The 14944-nt window shown below is 36.4% G+C and overlaps 1 protein-coding gene and 1 pseudogene across 2 annotated transcripts in view; one reads left to right on the forward strand and one right to left on the reverse strand.

Annotated features, from left to right (window-relative positions):
- Nucleotides 1-11208, reverse strand: part of PARP1 (poly(ADP-ribose) polymerase 2) — a 38071-nt gene extending 26863 nt beyond the window's left edge. Inside the window, exons 1-5 of the mRNA XM_088960239.1 lie at nucleotides 10708-11208; nucleotides 2996-3045; nucleotides 2702-2885; nucleotides 1584-1770; nucleotides 1158-1464 (exon numbers count right to left, since the gene is read on the reverse strand). Of these exons, the coding sequence (XP_088816365.1) occupies nucleotides 1158-1464; nucleotides 1584-1770; nucleotides 2702-2885; nucleotides 2996-3045; nucleotides 10708-10851 (872 nt within the window). The 5' untranslated portion in view covers nucleotides 10852-11208. The remainder of the gene's footprint in view (nucleotides 1-1157; nucleotides 1465-1583; nucleotides 1771-2701; nucleotides 2886-2995; nucleotides 3046-10707) is intronic.
- A 470-nt stretch (nucleotides 11209-11678) lies between these two features.
- LOC148878873 (pentatricopeptide repeat-containing protein At1g08070, chloroplastic pseudogene) lies at nucleotides 11679-14374 on the forward strand (annotated as a pseudogene). Its single transcript, XR_016104038.1, has 2 exons — nucleotides 11679-14234; nucleotides 14342-14374. The product of XR_016104038.1 is annotated as a pentatricopeptide repeat-containing protein At1g08070, chloroplastic pseudogene (transcript).
- The last annotated feature ends 570 nt before the right edge of the window (nucleotides 14375-14944 follow it).

Genomic DNA, 14944 nt, shown 5'->3' on the forward strand with positions numbered 1-14944 from the left:
CCATGTTGTTACAAGACTTCAACTGTTCATTTCAAGTTGAGCTGATCCTGAATGCATGTCCAGGTACACACACATGCGCATGCACACACACAGACAGAAGCACCATAGTGTCAAAAAAATTAAATAAAAAGAGTTCCCAGTCTTTATTTTTCTGGGATTTGGCACTGTAGAATATTTTCAATTAATATGGAAAGCATTTGAAGTTGTTATTATGTTATTTATCATCTTATAGAGCTCATTGCCCTTTTGAACACAAAGGACTAAGGATTTAAGTGAAGGAAATGAATAATATCCAATGATCACTGAAAACATACAGCCTTGTTTGCAGAATAAAACTCATCTCTACAGCTTATTTTGTCTGTCCTTTACATTTTTTGCAAGCAATATTTTTCACATTATGTATCTGTGTTTAAACAGATATTCAAACTCCGACCAATTATCAGATTGTCCTTCATGGTTGAATGAACAGTTTTGACCTAGACAAGAACCAAACTATTAGCTGAAACATAAGAAAACTCCAAAATATCAACAAGATCCAAAGAAAATATTTTAAATAATAAGCATGAAAAAATGATCTTCAGCTTCTCAGCTTCTCTTATTTTCTCCCCTTTTTTCCTCACTGATATATTTCCTGTTTCTTTTCAGTTCTATTCCATGTGAATTCCTTTGACACCTATCTTACTTTCTAATTTCTATTAAATTTAGAATTATCAAAAAAAAAATTCTATTAAATTTGGACTTGATTGAAGAAAAATATTCTTTACAGTTATGGTTCCATATATATCTGAAACTACAACTGAACGTTGAAATTTTCAAAGTTCCGTAGGAATTCAAAGTTGTGATTTTCATCAAGTTATGTTCTACAGAGTGGGACTTTAATTGAGTTTCTTAACAGAAGAAAAACAACCTTCTGAAATAAACGGAACAAACAAAGACCAATGGGGTTGCAATTTGCAAATGTTATCATGCCAACATCATTATTTTTTTAGCAATAACATAAAACTTTATCATAGGAAAATAATCAAAAGTAAATATAAGTTATAATTATCCTCATTGTCGTACAATTTCTGGCCTTAAAAAGAAAAGGAACTGACATGGTAAATTCATGACAACAGGCTCGTCAATAGAGATGCTAAAATGGGATTTTAGAGATTTACCAACGGTCTCGCAAATCAAGTTCAGATCCTGCCGTATCTTGATTGTTGGCTTCAAGCATCACTCTCAACTCTGCCGTCGTGACATGCTTTTTGAGTTCATCTTTTATGGCCCACAATTCCTTGGTTTGAGCCTCCAGCTTCTGCTCCAGCTCAGAATCATTGCCTTCAGCAGGAGCCTTGGTCCCAGAAACAGCTTCTTCTACTTTAGGAACTTTTGACTTCTGTTCACCGCTAACACCCTTTTTCCGTTTAGTACCAGTTGTGGAAGTTGATTGTTGCAGCAATTCTTTATTCTCTTGTGTGTCAACTTTTGAAACAAGAAAAAAAAAATTGCCAGGTTTATCAACATAAAAAGGCACACATACTCAAATATAATCTTCTCAGAAGCATTGCCAAGAAATTATCAACAGAAACAGAGTTCCGTACCATTTTTAGCGGTGGAAGTACCCTTTTTAGTCAGTGCACGAATAGCTTTCTGATCTTGAGCCGAAAGACTATCCCAACCAGACAATTTCTCTACCTGTGTGGATGGAGATAATTCCATAAAACAGTTGGCATGATGCCATGCCAGGCCCTTTGTACCCTGTCCATCAGGTTTCGTTGATATACGGACCTAATAACAAATACATCATAGAAAAATCAGTAAAATTAAAAAAAAAAAAAAAACTTAAGATTTCAAATATACAATAAAGAATGTATCATTCAGAATGTACACAGACAAGCAAAACTTAAGATTTCAATAACATCACATAAAGAGGTAAGTTGGTTGGACCGACTCCAAGAGAACCACAAATCACAAATGAGATACAATACCATATAGGTACATAATAACTGCATACGCACTAAAACCCTAGCAAATCTAATGATTCTTAAAGTGTTACCTCAGGTGTTGTATTCATCAGGAAGATCCGAACTTAGAGAAACCAAGCCACCAACTACTGCTTTTTTAACCTTTTTTGGTGGAGTTTTGATCAGCACAATTGGGATCTCTGTTGCCATTATCAATGTCTAATGTCTAACCATTTTTTTTTTGGATCAGTAATGTCTAACAATTATTAAGAAAGTTGATTTCACATTTTTATTAAATGGAACACATAAGTTTCCAAACCACTACCCACAGCAGAGCTATTTTCTATCCCAAAACACACAAGACGCAACCATGATTTCTAGGAAGCTTAAATACACAATCAACTATAAAATATAAAAAGTTATTTTAAAGAAGATACCTACAAAGTAATCATTGATACATTGCAGACACTAAAACAAAATACATAAGGGCACTAAGAATGTTTTTGAAGACAAACTTGCAAGCATTAGGACATATTTCCATATTATTATTCTGCTAAACACTTTTCCAGTTGCATAGCAATGCACACTACAAACACAAAGCAAGTGCTTCTCTTTTATAAACCTCTATAACTTGTGTATATGTCCAAGCATCTGGTTTCTCAACTACAAATCATGAAAAACCAGCTTATCAAGGCCTGCCTAAAAATCCCCAAATGCTGAAACAAAATAACAAACTGTTAAAACATGATAATTACCTCTCCTTTGATAATCTTCTCATTGCAGCGCTTACAAGTAGCACGAGAGGTCTGTGAAACTTCAATACCACAATCATTAACAGCAACAGCAGTACTATTTGAGGATGGACCACTCTCTACATACTTTTTTATCTTCTGCTGGTCCTCCCAACGAAGTAAGTCTAAGCCTTCAACATCATCAAGGCTAAAATTGCAATAGAAAATATTGAAGTCAATAGTCACACATAAAAGTAGCAACAGATCATTTCTTTAGTGGTGATTGTAATTTGTAAAATCAATCATGAAAAGGCATACCTTTTAATTTGGTTTGCTTTCTTGAGAATGCAAGAAGCATGGTTCCACATCTGTTTCAAGAAGAAATAAAGTCAAATTTGATCTTGCTGATATAAAGAAGCTTACAAAGAAATGCTATATTACCCAGATATGGCAAGGGCATGGCTAGGCATGTATCTGATATAAAATTTACACTAAAAATTCAAGTATCGAAAACAATATGGTGTCCTTGTACAGGTATCATAGGGTAGATGATGGTTACATAACTAAGTAGAAAATTAATGAAATCTAACTACAAGAAGCCAACTACATTACCCACATACAGCAAGGACAAAGCTGGACAAGGGGTCAGAGGCAGAACATACACTGAAAACTAAGTATCCGACACAATATAGCACCCTTGTGTAGGTATCTTGGTATCATAAGGAGCCAAATAAGAATGATAATAATCTCCCTTTGAGTAAAGAAGAAAGTAAGACTTAATCAAGACAATCAAAATATAAAAGCTGAAGGGCTTTCCCCACCACAGTAAACACACTGTTTTGTGCAAAATACACACAATTGAAGCTGTAAGAGGAAGTATATACCAGAAGACTTCTTGAGGTGTATTAAACATATGAAGCTGCAAGGAGAAAAGACTTTAATTTACTTGTTAAAACACCAAGAGGGACACCAAACATCAAACAAGTTGAGCCGGAGCCATTTTGTTTTATTTTATTTTACCTTCCAAACTACATGACAAAAATTGGTTGTATATGATGATCCAACTGAATGGACATAATTAATTATGATATTGGTGTTTTCTCCATTTGGTGAATAAGTTTCAAATGGAAGCACAAATCACATCATGTTAACATCCATGGAAAGAGTTCCCTCTTTCTTTTTCTTGATAATAAAATAAAATTTGTATTAAAAAAGAAAAATATAGAAATGTTGATAAGAAATCAACAAACAGAAAACAAATGTATCACCCCACTTTGCTGATAACATCATAACAATACAAGACCCAACCTCAACTGCAAAAGAAAAGCAACCCAAAAAGAAGAAAACATGCACTTGTCACATAAATTTCCACTAAAAGCCCAAATCAAGAGATAACAAATGGAACAAGACACTGAAGCTTCTCAAATGATCACCAATTCTTTCCCAGCTTCTAACAAATACACATTATAAGTTCCAATTTACACCCATGTCCAGAATTCTTTCAAACTTTAAGAAAACATGACTTCAATACTCAATGCCATCCCCACTATGTATCCTTCAATTAATGATTACCACATCAACAATACAAGCTGGGCTCCAAAGATACCAAATAAATGGCTTTTCATTCTGTCTTCTTCAAGCTGAATAAATACTTTCCTGGCATGGTCCTCTCATCCTAGGAAAAAGAACCCAATTTTTTTCCAACTTCTATATCTAATGTCAACCTCTCTCTTAAAATCGAATGCCTTGCCTACCTTATGAGATTTATCCAATACATCAGAAACAATCATACCTTCCTTCTCAGTCACATGCACCACATAAAACATCCTCTTCTCCTAGACAGTCCTTATTCCCTAACTGTAACATCAAAGACTGAAAGAAGTTCTCAGCCAAATAAGAATTGCAATTCTGTTTCTGAGGGCCACTCTCAACTGGCATGACCGGGGAACACATTCCTGCTTCCTTTGAAACACCATACAAGAAGTCTGAGGTATTAATTTGTAAACTATTAGAGCTATTGCCACCCTATGCAACTGTTTCCACAGCCAAATAATCCTTGCGGAGATTGCCCATTGAAGATGGATCAATATTAACTCCCTTGTTACAAAAATCTTTGTTCACCTGCTCAAGCATAGTAGCTGACAGATTTGAATCCTCTAGCACTCTTCACTTAAAAACCTGCTTAACCTTCTTTTGGGGGGCCAACCCCAAACAAACTCTCTCTAAGATGAGCAAAGATTTTAGAAACATGACTAGTCTTTGGTTCTTCTTTTTCTTATAACATCTACAAGCACTTAAGATTCTCTTCTCCCTTATAAACCTACTTAACCTTCTTTTGGGAGACAACCAAACTCTCTCTAAGATGAGCAAAGATTTTCAAGACATGAAGTAGTCTTTGGTTCTTCTTTCCCTTATAACATCTAGAAGCACTTAATATTGTTTTCCCCCTTATAAACCTATGTAACCTTCTTTTGGGGGACAACCCCAAACAAACCCCCTCTAATCTGAGCAATGATTTTTGAAACATGAACTAGTCTTTGGTTCTTCTTTCCCTTATAACATCTGGAAGCACTTAATATTCTTTTATCTCCCTTCTTTCTTCTTAAGCCCCAAGTTATCCAGCATCAAAGCATCCCTTTGAGAAACAATTGCTCTTCAACCAAATCTACACCCACTCTAGTTATTGGAACTTCAGTACAATCTACCAAATACGTTTTCTTTCCATCACCATTACCACTATAAATGTCCCCCCCTCAACCCACCCCAGCTTGCCTAGGTGCCACTTCTAATCCTAGCATGCCACAAACCAAAAAGCCACTCAAACTACAGCATATCAAATCCCCCTCTGCCTCATCACTGAACGACTTGACAGCAACCCCAACCTCATCAGCCATCACCACATTTCCTCACACTAAACCCTCATGGAAAATAGCTTCCAACTGGTTACACTTTGAATATATACCTCAGCAATGAAACTACAGTTTTGAGATTATAAAGTCTATTTGGAACCAATCTCCTTTCCATCCAACTTCTCAGACATGCCAACTACCTCCAAAATGAAGAGATCAGAATTTCTCTCTGATTTTTAACATATGGCACAACCACATATCTCTAATGATATACCGAAGTTGATAGATCCTTTTTTTCCCTGGCCGTGTCTCACAAATCTCAAACATCCCTTATCTCTCTTGATAACTTCATTAACCTGAAAATCAATAGAACCATGATCACTAAATTTCACCATTGAAGCACCAGATATCATTTCCTCTACACCCTACCACACGAATGATGTTTATTTCTACAATGATATCGTGTCACCATCATAGGCAACAAGGCACCCATGGAGGGTCACCTCACTTAATCACCAAGGTATTTTGTACATGGTGTTAATATATGATTTTATATTCTAAATTTTCTAAGATTATAATAATGGAACAGGCATTATTAAACTAATTATTCAGTTTGTGAGTTTAAACACTAGTTTCATTTTATCATTTTCTTATTTGCAAGGTTCAAAATATGGCAACGTATCGGGCTGTATCGACCGATACGTATCGTTTCGACAAGAACCCGATACACGGAACGTGTATAAATCGTTTACTCCATTTCTTTTCATATGTATCAGGCTGTTTCGGATCTGTATCGACTGACACGGGCCCGAAACAGTCTGATACAGCCCGATACATTTAATCATTTCAGTTCCCCTTCTTCCATGAATTTCGTTAATCTATATTTAATACCGAAACTCTCTCATTAATGTCGTTAATTACTCCTATATTTAAGTCTAATTTCCCTTTCATTAATTAGTTAATTACTCCTATATTTAAGCCAATTTTAAACTTAAATCTGAATTTTAGCGCCTAATTCAAATTCTCTCATTAATTCCATTAATTAGTGATCCTCTATCTCATTAATTTCATTTTGTTAGTATACAAACTACAAACTTTAACAAGAGCAAGACTTGAACCAAGGTTCAAAATATTGATACGTATCGAGTCATATTGGCCGATACGTATCGTATCGGGGGCTTCCTGATACGCCCCTACAAGGGCTGTTCCGGGGTATCGACCGGTTCAAAGGGTGGACGGACCTTAAACTGGCCCCTCTAAACCATATTCGAAAAAAAAACTAAAAAAATTAAAATAAAGCTATCGATACTGCCCGATACGCCTCTACCAACATATCGGGCGTATCAATATTTTGAACCTTGACTTGAACTTGGTCACTAGATTTTAACGACCATAAGTTCGCCACTAAGCCACACCCATTTGTTTTCTATGATTATGTGCATTTTTAGTTTTAAGTAAATTTTCTCTTTTCTTAGTAGGGTGATAGGTATTTTATTAATAAATGCTAGAATTAATTATTAAAATTTATATAGTAATAAATATTAAGATAAATTATATTGGTTATTTGAAAATTGATGTATATACATTCACATTTTAATTATTCCATCATTTTTCAATGTTACTAATTGTTTCCCGATATGTCACACTTTATATAAACCATTAAATTATGGTTTTTTACATTTAAATGACTCATTTACATTTTACAATTGTATAAAACTTGTAATTATTATTAGTAATATATCTTTTAGGATTTATTTGAATTTCCTAACATAATTATGCATATCTTGATTTTTCATTCGTGTCCATGCGTATCCAAAGTGTATCCTGATATGTCTCTTAAAATTGTCTTTTCGATACACCTTGTGTTTCTTATACTTTGAACCTTGCTTATTTGTTAGAGTTCAACCATTCAATGAACATGTATGCTGTCTGCCCTTAAAGATTTCAAAACCCGAACTGATAAGCAAGGAAGAACACAATTTTTTCCAATAAATACATATTGATTATTATTTTCTTCTTTTAGCCTTTCTTTTTTTTTCTTTAGGACAAAATAGGGGTTCAGCCCCTCTATTTTCTGAAATTTCTTTTCTTTTCTTTCTTCTATTTTTTCATGAATATGTTGATTTTATATGTTTTAAAGGAACTCATTCATTTTTTATGAAGATAATAAACAATTACCAGTGAAAGATAGTCGATGCTTGCTATGGAACCTAGGAAACTACCCTAGAATTCATGGTTAAAAAAAAAATCCATCACCTAGGCAGCTAGGCAACAACCCCCCATCACCTAGCTTTGCTTGGCACCTTGAAACCAATGGCTACCATCCACCAAAAGTTATCAATCCTAGGGTGAATTACCATTATCCAAAGGGACCTCTTATAATCTGCAATCTATGATGAGAGAAGAAACTCCTCTCACATGCCCAAAATTGCAAATCAGCACTGCCTAGACCATGCCAAAACCTCTCGAGAATTTCCCATCAAAACTGTCTAGATGCCCTAAACTTTTAGACAAATCTCCTCCATTTAAAAAAACACCCTTCTATAATCCCACTGAACCATTTATCACAACAGAACCCACCACAAGCCTTCTTCAGTCTCCTGTTTATGTAAATGCACAGCACCAAAATAATCCCAACCACCCTTTAAATACCCAGGCAAATTTAACCGCTACCTGCACACACCTTTCCCCACGTGTCCTCTACCTCCACTTGAAATATCCAGCATATCTTCACCACTAAAGATTCCCTTAGGCTCAGTTTGGAAATAGTACAAATACAAATTTGTAGAGTGAAAAACCTTGTATTTTGTATCATTTTGTATGTATTTACACTACATATTTGTGTTTGTACTCTTTCCAAACTGAGCCTTAACTTCTACTCCCCGCCCTGACCTTTTGACTTCCAATTTAGACCACCTAAACCAGAAGCCCTCTACTTGACATCCCCTATAAATCAACTTTTTTACTCCCACCACTCACTCTATTCTTCAAATCCAACAGCAAAACTAAGTCCTCTTCAATTACTCTCAAATCATATTCCTTCCCTGCAAACATCTATCCATTTCTAGTGTAACACAGTAAACATCATTGATATCTACAACAATTCAAGTGTGATTAATGAGCTTTCAACCAAGATTTCTCCTATCCAAACTGACACAAATTGATTATAATAATCACCAATCATCCTGAAGGCTAGAAGACACCATGGACGGAGAGGAATACCAGCAACAATAATCCAAACCAACTTTGAGATTTTGTCATATCTCATACCTAATACACCCTAACCAAAGGACACCAACAATCAATCCCAAAATTAAGGAAATAAAAAACTGTTTCCAATTGAGCACCACTAGGGCATCTTCTTTGTTGTTAAAGCAGAACAAAAAGAGACCCCTGCCCAAGGCTTTAACCTCAACATAATACCCAAAGCTCCATTCATAAGAAGCCAACCTTGAGACAAACCCCACATCAGGATCAGAACCTAAAAATCGTCCAATCAAACAACACACCAAAAAATTAACTCAATTCCACAAACCTCCTTTTATCTTTTTATCTCCACTGTATGCAGACTTACATTCCTTCCCATTACAAATTCTCAGAGCTTCCCCCCCCCCCCCCCCCGGATGCGTTCTCCTCTCTCAAAACACTACATTTTTAGTGTTTAAAAAGAAGGGGAAACCCAAAAAAAAAATGTTTTAGTTTTCATAACCAGCAAAAAACAAAAATGAAGCACATCCCAAGCACAACTTATGATGATATAGTTTGTGTAGGCATGCCAGTACAGCTTATATCAAGAAGTGATACAGTTCTGTTTTTACCAAGAATGAAATGGTGTGGGTTTTTCTTATTGATTAAATATGCTAACTTGCTAAGTTGCCAACTTCAAAGTTAGAAAGGGAACATAACGGAAAATTTAATCAATCCTAAAATAGCAGCAGAATTTCCATAGTAAGACACATTCCAGCATCAAAACTTTAGAGAGTATACCAGTTAAAGTAAATAGTAAAATGCCTTTGCTCCCACACTACTAAATCAGGAATTTAGACAGAACCAATAAAATAGCAACCCAAATTTCTCTTGCATGTTAAATTAGCCACAGTTGGATTAAACCAGGACTCTAGATGCACATGATTTTGAAAAGGGTTACCCTAGTGAATAAAAGACAAATCCAATAAGAAACTTAAAAACAAACAGCTCTTTGGAAATTAATCTAAAATTAGAAGGAACTTTCACATCATAAGGAACACAAACTACAATTATATGGAAAAGACACGCATTAGACTTGAAAAAAGTATCAACCACGGGTATGGCCTTAAAAAAGTTTACACTGCCCATATAAGCTTAACAGCAAATAGCGAAATGCAGTTGATGGGTCCACATATTCTTGGTTTTTCTTGATTTCAGTATCTTATCAGGCCCAAATTGATGTCGGACACAAAAGAGCATTAAATGATATGATATCTGCATGTTAATGGTCAACTATATAAGACGATAGAAAAGAAAATATGTATTTAAATAAATTATCAAGAAAATAAAGAAAATATGTATTTAAATAAATGCTACCAAAAAATTGAACACAAAGTGTGCCATTTTGTTAACTCCAACAAAATGGCGTTAAAAACCTTTGAAGTGTCAAGTATCTCCTTCACCTAAATACGTTTGTAGTTGCATAAACCTAATGCTATTACCATTCGTCCATGAACTGTCGCAGATATCAAATGGTAGTGTAGAAAGAGAAAGACTGAAGAAGTGTAAACAATCCTCAACCGTTGCATATCAAATTAACCATTCTTCCATTGGGGTTCTCAGGGCCAAGAAAAGAAACGAATAAAGTGACAAAGGACGTTTTTTAAAAAGAAAATGGGAAGCCATTAACCGAACAACCTTATTGAGCAAAAAAAAAAAAGACAAACCAACTTCATGTACCCAAAAGCCAAAAGTATTGAACAACACATTCATAAAAAAAAAAAAAAAAGTATTTAATAACACAAAAACTGAAACCAAAACCCATAAAACATGAAGCCACATTTCATCAAACGAATCATCTCTAAATGAAAGAAACTCAACGTGATTCCAGCACTAAAACCTTGGTGAGAAGATGGAGAATGAGTCAGTGAACCAAGCAATAGAGAAGAAAGGAGCGAAAAGGGAAAATAATGAGGATTTCTTAAGAAAAATTACAGGCATGAAACCATCGAATTGGGTAGCTTGGACCATTTTCCCCAATCTAAGTTTCTCCTTGTCTATGTTATTCTTGCATGTTTTGCAGGACGACCTCGACGACTTTGCATACTCCACTTTCCATGGCTTCGGCGGGTTCGCCATTTCCTTAACCCGCAGACCTTCTCAGTTCTCACTGATCACACACTCACTCTCCTCCACTCTACCACTCTACCAGAAGCGAGAGAAAATGCAGTTCTTGTTACTTTCCTCTATCGTATCTCGTAAGCTTTCGGACTACTGCACATTTTAGAGAGACGGGATTTTTGCCGCTAGCTGCTTCCAGGTGTGACCGTGTGAGAACAAAACCGAAAATGGAACTTGTCCGATCAAAACGGATTCAGGAATCCGAATTTGATTCATTTATATATTCGAATTCGAATCGAATCTAAATCTTTATCCGCCAGATTTATATCGAATTCGGATTACGATGGATTTTTTTAAGAGGTTTCAATGGATGTTGTTAGAGTACAAATGTTCAAAACCTTATTATATTATTAACAACTAGAGAGACCCGAGAATTTAAGAGTTATTTATTAAAATATTTTTTATAGTTTTATAAATTTATTATTAAAATTTTTGCAATAGATTTAATTAATATTTCATCAGGTGTTAACCCTAATATTTATTTAAATAAATTTAAATAAAAGAAATAAAAATAAAAATATCATTTTTACTAATAACACACAAACAATCATTCTATTAGTTATATTTGATCAATTTTATTTTATATAAAAAAGGAGTATTTAAAAAATTATGGGTCTAATGATAAAACAAATACTCTTTAATGAAAGATTGATTAAGTAAATAAGATGTAAATGTTTTAATTAAATGAAAATTATAAACCTGGCCCAGGCCAATATCACAGACCATTCCTGAGCTATATAACCAATATCACAGACCACGGACGCTAAGCCTGGCCCAGCCCGGCCCATGATCATTCATACCATACCGCCATACTTCTATGATATATCTGGTGATATGACACAGTAATCGCGTTGCTCATGCAGCCAGAAACCAGGCACCATGAACCTGATGGTAACTCACAAACACCACCTCTCCCCTTCACTCCTCCCACACACAATCCACAGACTCGAAGCCTCCAAAATTAAACTCAACCATCAGGAAGCAACCTCTCCTCTTCCCCCGCCAATTGAACAATTCAACCTGGAAGAGACCAAGCAAATCCATTCCCACATGATCAAAACCCATTTTGACCCAAGACATCCCCTTCCCTTTGACTCCATTCAACGGCATTCCAGCCCTGCCTCACAATTCAACTTCCTCATCACTTCATACATCAAGAACAACAGACCCAGAGACGCGCTATCAATCTATGCTCATATGCGCAACTCCGATGCCGAAGTCGACAATTTTACCGTACCGTCCATCCTCAAAGCATGCAGCCAGCTCTCGTGGGAACAGCAAGGGAAAGAGATACATGGGTTCGTATTAAAGAATGGATTGGATGTGGACGTTTTTGTGAATAATGCGTTGATACTTGTGTATGCTGAATGTGGAAGCATCAACTCAGCACGCCAGATGTTCAATAAAATGCCGGAAAGAGATGTGGTGTCTTGGAGTACGATGATCAGAACCTATAGTCGGAGTACCTCCTACGATGAAGCATTGGATCTCATCAGAGAAATGCATCACTTGCAAGTGAGGCCCAGTGAAATTGCCATGATAAATATGATAAATCTTTTTGCAGACATTGGGATATTGGAGATAGGGAGGCCTATGCACGCTTATGTCATAAAAAGCAGCAGCTCTGTATCAATTCGCACTCCTACTGTTACTGCTTTGATAGACATGTATGCCAAGTGTAGAAGTATAACTCTAGCGCGACGGCTTTTTGACAGATTAACACACAAAAGCATTGTGTCATGGACTGCCATGATAGCAGGATACATTCGTTGCAATTGCTTTGAAGAGGGAGTGAAACTTTTTGTGGAGATGCTGGAAGAAGGTGTGATTCCTAACGAGATTACGATGCTCAGTCTGGTTTTAGAGTGTGGATCTACAGGGGCTATAGAGCTGGGCAAGCAACTGCATGCCTACATACTCAGAAATGTATTTAACATGTCGGTTGCTTTAACCACAGCTCTGGTTGATATGTATGGCAAGTGTGGTAGGATTTCAAGTGCAAGAGCCCTCTTTGATGCTATGGACGAGAGAGATGTCATGACATGGACTGCTATGATCTCAGCATATGCACAGACCAAATGCCTTAACCAGGCTTTAGATCTATTTATCCTTATGAGAAATGCAGGCATAAAGCCCAATGAGGTAACCATGGTGAATATCCTTCCGCTGTGTGGAGATGCAGGAGCCCTCGATTTAGGCAAATGGATCCATGCTTACATAGACAAGCAAGGGATACATACAGATGTTGTTCTAATGACGGCACTGGTAGATATGTACGCCAAGTGTGGAGACATAGACGCTGCACGGTGGATATTCACTAAAGCTACCAACAGGGACATCTGCATGTGGAATGCTATGATGAGTGGGTTTGCCATGCATGGTTGTGGTGAGAAAGCCTTGGAACTCTTCTTGGAAATGGAGAGAAGAGGAATCAAACCCAATGATATTACATTCATAGGGGCTCTTCATGCTTGTAGTCATGCTGGATTAGTGGCTGAAGGACAGAGGCTTTTTGGTAGAATGGTACATGAATTTGGCTTGAACCCTAAGGTTGAACACTATGGATGTATGGTGGATCTTCTTGGTCGAGCTGGACTGCTTGACAAGGCACATGAAATGATAAACAGCATGCCCATCAGGCCAAATGCCATCGTCTGGGGGGGCCTGCTTGCTGCCTGTAAGATTCATAAAAATACAACATTGGGGGAATTGGCTGCAAGACAGCTTCTTGAGCTGGAACCCCTTAACTGTGGTTACAACGTACTGCTATCAAATATCTATGCATCTGCAAAAAGATGGAATGATGTTGCAGAGGTAAGAAGAACTATGAAGGAAACGGGAATTAAGAAAGCACCGGGACTAAGTTCAATTGAAGTAAACGGGGTGGTTCATGAGTTTATAATGGGTGATCGAACACATCCAAAAACCCAAGAAATCTATGAAATGCTAGGTGAAATGATGAAGAAGCTGAAACACATAGGCTATGTGGCCAACACATCAATGGTTCTACTTAACATAGATGAGGAAGAAAAAGAAACAGCACTTAACTATCATAGTGAGAAATTGGCCATGGCTTTTGCTCTTATTAGTACAGCTCCAAGCACCCCCATTCGAGTTGTGAAGAATTTACGTGTTTGTGATGATTGTCACTCTGCTACTAAACTTTTTTCTAAGATCTATGGAAGAGTAATTATAGTCAGAGACCGCAAACGCTTTCACCACTTCAGTAACGGATCTTGTTCTTGTGGAGATTATTGGTAGTGGTGTGAAAGGAGATATCATGGTTCAAAGCATCAACACATTATTTTTTGAAGTTGTTGATACACAAAATACAAAGAATGGTGAGTGCATGACCTTGTATTTTGTATTACTTTGTTGTATTTGTATTGTACATATTTATTTGTATTTGTACTCTTTCCAAACTAATCCTTTAAGTCCGATATCCAAGATATGTGTAGGTGTGAAGTTCAAGCCCATTAAACTTTTTGAGCATTGTGTTTGGCCCACTTGGAAGAGGAAGAACTGGTGGTGTGAAGGAGAGTGGCTTGGTTTGAAACCAGCAACTTTGCCCAATGGTGTTGTGTAACGTTATATTTAAATCACCAATGCAAAACCATGAGTCTCCATAGGTGGCACAATATCCTTTCACTTATATCTGCAATTCTTGTGTGAATGAGATACTAGTCAACCCTAATAATAGTGAAGCCTATATCGGTGTTTTAAAAGAGAGCAATCTGCCCCTAAGCCCAACCGTATCAATATCTCAACAATTCCAAGTTCTAAACATTTTTGAGTTTAAATTAAAAATAAAATATCAGCATTTATGCCCTTTATGTGCCATCAAATTGTGAATGGACCCAATCCCTTGGTGATAGGTTCCCTATTATTTATTCACTATCATAAAATCAAAGAAAAGTGATCACTTCTATTTTTACTCATAATTCGTGGGACTTGGGATTGAGGAGAGAGGCCTAAGGGAGTAAGAAATGGCAATGGTGGATGAATTTATTAGATAATGTATGTCTTTACTTCCAATCAGATTGATGTACAT

This window comes from Nelumbo lutea, chromosome 1, assembly GCF_056320005.1.
Source record: "Nelumbo lutea isolate HS-2025 chromosome 1, American lotus-T2T, whole genome shotgun sequence".
Lineage (NCBI taxonomy): Eukaryota > Viridiplantae > Streptophyta > Magnoliopsida > Proteales > Nelumbonaceae > Nelumbo > Nelumbo lutea.